General features: G+C 39.7%; 1 protein-coding gene across 1 annotated transcript; it reads right to left on the bottom strand.

The window, feature by feature from the left end:
• Positions 1 to 3,672: 3,672 nt before the first annotated feature.
• Positions 3,673 to 5,483, bottom strand: LOC148932564 (uncharacterized). Its single transcript, XM_089065159.1, has 2 exons — positions 5,278 to 5,483; positions 3,673 to 5,053 (listed from the first exon to the last, which is right to left on the bottom strand). The coding sequence occupies exons 1-2, from the start codon at positions 5,481 to 5,483 to the stop codon at positions 3,673 to 3,675; spliced, it is 1,587 nt and encodes a 528-aa protein (XP_088921285.1).
• Positions 5,484 to 6,000: the final 517 nt, after the last annotated feature.

Below are 6,000 nucleotides of genomic sequence, written 5' to 3'. Positions count from 1 at the left end.
CGTAAGACTCAGTCTTAGATTAACTTGAACATAATCCCTTTAACTACAAAGTAGTATTGGTTAATTTGGATAATCATCTTTGAAAAGGTGATAGATTCAATATTACAATCTAAGATAGACAACATGTTTTACAAGACTTGCAATACTATCCACAGGCTGTGTCAGTCAGTGGGAGCAAGTATCTTTGCAAGTGTAAATGTGGATCCTAAATGGCTAGACAATGACAATGGGTTATGCCCAAAGAGAATTATCTTCTCACTATCGTTGTGCCATAATTTATTTGATCATATTGTCTATTAGAACTTACATAAATTAGAATGTATGTATTATGATTGTCAAGACAGCCTTCTATAAATAGAAGTCTTGAGGAAATCATCTACTAGAACGTTCTAATGGATACGTAATTAAGGGCAAGAAACGCATGATTGGAAGCTTATAAAGACCTTCGTGGTCTTAGGCAAGCATCTAAATCAGAGTATATGTGTTTTATCAAAATTATCAAATATCTGGAATTTGACTTTTTCCCATAGCAGTGATGTAAGCACCAGAAAGTTGAAAGTGCATTAAATGTGGTATTATTGGTACTCGTTATAAAATGTCTAGACAATGACAATGGGTTATGGCCTAGGAGAATTTTCTTCTCGTTATCGTTGTGCCAGGATTTGATCGATCATATTGTCTATTAGAACTTACATAATTTAGAATGTATGTATTATGATTGTCAAGACAGCATTCTATAGATAGAAGTCTTGAGGAAATCATCTACTAGAACATTCTAATGGATATGTAATTAAGGGCAAGAAACGCATGATTGGAAGCTTATATAGACCTTCGTGGTCTTAGGCAAGCATCTAAATCAGAGTATATGTCTTTTATCAAAATTGTCAAATATCTGGAATTTGACTTTTGCCCATAGCAGTGCTGTAAGCACCAGGAAGTTGAAAGTGCATTAAATGTGGTATTATTGGTACTGTACGATGATGAAATCTACAAAGTTGCAAACAACTAAGATTGGCATCTGGCGTAGGAAACTGGTTGTCTACCCAGTTTAAGATAAATGATTTAAGAGAAACTAATTACATTCTTAGCATCTAAGTCCTTTTAAGATTGCTAGAAGAATATTGAGATTCTCTTAGGAACCCTATATCTACACATTGCTTGGAACATTTAAGCATTAGAAATTCCATGAAAAGGTTTATACCTCTCAAGATGGAATTGTCTTGTCTCTAGTCAAGTGTCGTTTGACACTTAGTGATGTGGATCCATGTATTTTATGATCCATTTCCCAAGGATTACCCATTTAATGATGCTTGATCTAACTATTTTTGTGAGATTGATTTTCAATTTATCAACACAAGACACAAGATAATAAAGATCCAACCAACAAAAATTGAATCTAAACAAAAATGGATGGAAGATTAGGAATGGAAAGCATGTGTATAAAGACGAGATAAGAGAGCTACAACCATAGGACCTTCACCAAAAAGATGGAGACAACCCTAGGCAATTTTCATTAGCTCTATCACCCCTTGGCTCCACTACTCAATGGATACACTCCATTGATGCATACCTCTACTTGAATCAATCAAAGATGGAAACAAGCAACCTTCAAGGAAGGAATTGGATACAATCCTCAAAGAGGAAACTCTCTAGGGAAGAAACTTTAATTCAGCAAAAACCCAAAGAAAAGAAATGACATCAAGAGGTATTTATACTATGGGTCCAAAAATAGAAAGTTGGCCCACAAAATCTAAAAAATCGGCATAATCACCCGGTCGGGCGTTTTTCACATGCCAAAATGCCCGGCCCGGGCGTTTTCCCCGTCCCCGGGCGATTTTCACAAGCGAAACGCCCGGTCAGGCGTTTTTCCGGAAGCTCCCGGCCTTCTCTGCGCGAAAACCGCCATAACTCCCTCATTCGGACTCTGATTGGGATGTGCAAGATACCCACGCGAAGCTGTTTCCAAGACGAAGACAATGGTGGTAGTTTCATAGCTTTCGGATGTCATCTCAATAGGACGATTTCCAGTTGAATCCAACTGTAGTTGAAATCCTTGACGCACGGCTTCCATGATCGTATCATCCTCCCCTTCTTGGAAAGGATTTGTCCTCAAATCCGAGCCGTCTCTATTCATTGCCTCATCGGGAATCCCTCTAGCTTTGTTGGACCATTGGCTTGTCTTCTCTTTCATCCTTGGGCACAATCAACCCATGGCTCACGCCGAAATGAAGACCCTTGACGTCTAGCACTCGTGGTCATATCATCCTCCCCTCCTTGGAAAGGATTTGTCCTCAAATCCGGATTTCGTGCACCTATGAAATGGAAAAAGAGCAAATCAAATATGAAAGTATGATGAAAAGGATTAAGACCACTAACGGCTCTAAGAGACAATAATATACCAAAGACGTTGTGTGGGCCTCCAGAATCATGTTCCCTCAAGCTCAAGGCCAAGTGACAATAAACATGAGAGCACGAATTAATGATTCCTTTCATGTCCAAATCCCTCCCATAAGAAATCAAGACAAAATCATCAAGATACCCTTCATAACAAAACTCAAACAACCTCACAATATAGGTATAAGATATATGTGCAAATAAACATAGGCATTCCTTCACAATGTAGTCCCAAACAAAGCCATTAGATATAAAGTTCTTCACAAATAGACCATAAAACATCTCAACTCCATTGAATGGTTTGATGGACATGCAATAAAAGCAATCAACATGCCAAAACACAAATTCCCCAAGCACCTTGTTTCTATTTGGTTCGATCATCCTCATACAAATGATGCCCAAATCCTTGAACATCTTCACAAAAGATTTGGCAATCTCAACAAGACTAGTGACGGCCTCTGGTTGGTCTCTTCCACTCTCTTGAGTGTTGATGGCGCAGAAAAGAAACTCATGCACGAAAACTTGACTAAACATAGCTACAACTTTGAATCAACAACTCCCGACAAGAAATACTTAGAAATTGAAAGCAATAACTAAATCTAACTTTCCTAGGCAGAATGAAGCAAACTCGAACCAAAGTGACATGCGAAATAGGAACTTCATAATGTAAATGTTTGAAAATAACAAAGTACTTCAAAAGAGCAACAGCGATGAGTGTTTGCAAATAACTAACGATGAAAACAAGTAAACTTTAAACTAAGAAAGCGATTAAGATTGTTTGTGCCACTCCGGGCGATGATACTACTACACTGCTACGATAACTGGCTGGAACGGCGGACTGATGACTTCTCCGGCAAACTCTTCGACGTCAAGTGACCATGGCTGTGGCGAGGAACGAGAGGTGGGATAATGCTGAAGGAACTGATCTTCTAGAGAGAATTCTACTAAGTGTAATTGTCCCCACTCTTCTCTCTCTCCAAGTGGCTTCTTTTATAGGGAGGCTTGCCCTTGCTTTTAGGGTAGACTTCTCCCGCGTTTTGACCTTTTTGCCCTTGTCAATGATCATCCCAGTTGTCCTCCTTCTCCATCTCGAGCCTTTTCTCTGGCATGCATCCTGGTCAGTATCGCACCCTTCTGGCGCCCTTTTCACTTGCGTCACCCGAATCGTCTCCTACTGACTTGGATCCTTTAATCCTGCACACTTAAGCAACTGTTTTGCAGATAATACATGCATTTCACGACATACTGACCAGTAACCAAGGCTTAGAATACGACTTATCAACTAGGCATATACAAGAAAGGGTCCTCATAGTGTGTATATTCAAAGGTAACCGAATAAGGTTTATTCACAAGATTCCTATTCTCAAGGTTAAACAACAAAAGACCATAAGGAACCATTGATACATCATTCTTGCTCAAATGAGAGCTACTCCACAAATTGACAAGCCCATATTTAACACATAGAGTAGGTTCATCACAACACACATCAAGTTTGCAAGAAGGATTATCATTTAACAAACAAAGTTCATCAATATGGATTTCATCCCATTGCCCCATCAATTTCAAGAGATTATCAAACATAAGGGAGCAATGTGTCCATAAACCTTCATGCACGACATGGAGACAAGACACAACACCATGCATATGATACTTGTAAAAAACTACATCAAGTATCATGAGAAATGTTTCCAAATTAGCCCCACACAATTGCTCTAGCAATTTTAAAACAATACCACAAACATGAGAACGATGCAATTTTATGCCATTAGTCACAACATCATCCTCAAGAGACATATGAGTGGAAAAATCCTTCACAAAACGGCCATAGAATACTCCAATCCCATTGAAGGGTTTAACCACTTTGCAATGAAGACATAGCAAACACCAAGTTCTAAAGTCATTATCCATGTTACTCTTCTTGGTCTTAGTATCCTCATCCACATAAACATGAAGCTCAAAATTACAAACAAATGAAAGTTTAGGCATCTTAGCATGCAAGGAAGTCACTCCAACATTCAAGGTAGAAGCCACAATAGAAATGTCATGTCTCTCAATGCTTGATTTTACCAAGAAAGGATCAATATATGGTGCAAAGGTAGATTTAGCATTCAAAGTTTCAAGCTCATGAGACCACTTTTTACACAAGACATCAATAACAAATTTATCAACACAAAGGGGCTTCTCTAATATAATCTCATTCAATGAAATATCACAAGGAGATAAGGATAGTGCACTTGAACCTTGGGCAAGGAGTTCATCCACTTGCCCTCGTTCCTCTTGTTCCTTCTCCGGGTGAGTAGTTTCCAAGCCATGTACAACATGATGCCTCACTTCCATGCCTTCAATTAAATTTCCTACAAATTCATGAACACAAAAAGACATAGAAGAAATGTTATTGGGTAAGGGTTTAGTTTCCTCACCAAGGGCAAGAGGCAAAGGATCATTTGGTGCCCACCCAAGGTTGACCTTAGAATCTAACAAGCACCCTTTACTCACTTGTGCTTGTGGTTTTTCTCTCATTTGATATTTTTCTTTTCTCTCACCCCCACCACTCTCTCTTGACTTTTGCACCTCACACTCTTGTCTTTTATCACACTCTCTTGGCTTTTTAGACTCACATTCACTCTCAAGCCTTTTCTCTCTCTCTCGTTCTTTTTTTCTACTAATTTGGATTAAGCTCTTCGAAGAGGAGACATTTCCATATACATCAAGAGACTTATGTGATAAATGGAAAGAAGAGGGTGTAGCCAAATTACTTGATGAGTTACCTCTTTGGTTTGTGTCAACACCACCATGTGGGTAGGTAGGCCTCAATCGAGCTCTATATGAGACTTCTTCTTCAATTGGCCTCTCAAACCCCTTATGGCTAACTTGATCTCTCACCCTCCTAGAATACCACTCTCCATGAGACTTGGGAGCTCTTTCCCACTATATCCTCTATCAAGCACATCTCCATGGTACCTTGATTCATAGTCACCTTTAAAACGGCCACGAGCACCATTTCTTCCCCCAAACCGATCATTCTCCATGTGATTGACTCTATTTCTATCATTCCCCCTTTGCCATCCCTCATACACCACTTCTTCCATCATCTCCTCCGGGGCAACATTAGGTAGATTGTTACCCCTAGAAGTAGGAGTCCTAGATGTGCGGCCTCCCTTCAAGGTGTTGAACTCCTCAAATAAAGTGTTTTGGGCAGCAAGCATGCGGGCTTCGGATTCTTTTGATTGAGCAATGGATTCTTTTGCTCACACATCCATTTGGATCATCATCTCTTGTTTGAATTCCTTCATCATGCGTGCCATCATGCTCACAAGATCACCTTTGGGTTTGGAACTACTTGAGCCCGCCCCCTTCCTTACTTCCTCCTCATGGACGTCCCCCATCTTGTTAGATCGAGTAATAGGAGGCATCCAAGTTACCTACAAACACAAAGACAAAGACTAGAAACTAGCCTTAGAGATTAGCAAAATAAAAAAAAGAGATTTAAGAAGCTAACTCACCCCAATGTAGTATCCCCTCACCCCCCAAGTCACTCACCAATGTCACTCGGTAGGTTTAGAATATACTGGGGCTAGTATCACACACTCTCGATCCAATTCCCAC

The sequence above is a fragment of the Salvia hispanica genome, chromosome 2 (assembly GCF_029641045.1).
Source record: "Salvia hispanica isolate PSC_SH4W2 chromosome 2, Shi_PSC_v1, whole genome shotgun sequence".
NCBI lineage: Eukaryota > Viridiplantae > Streptophyta > Magnoliopsida > Lamiales > Lamiaceae > Salvia > Salvia hispanica.
Note: the sequence above shows the minus strand (reverse complement) of the source record. Positions and strands in the feature narration are given on the sequence as shown.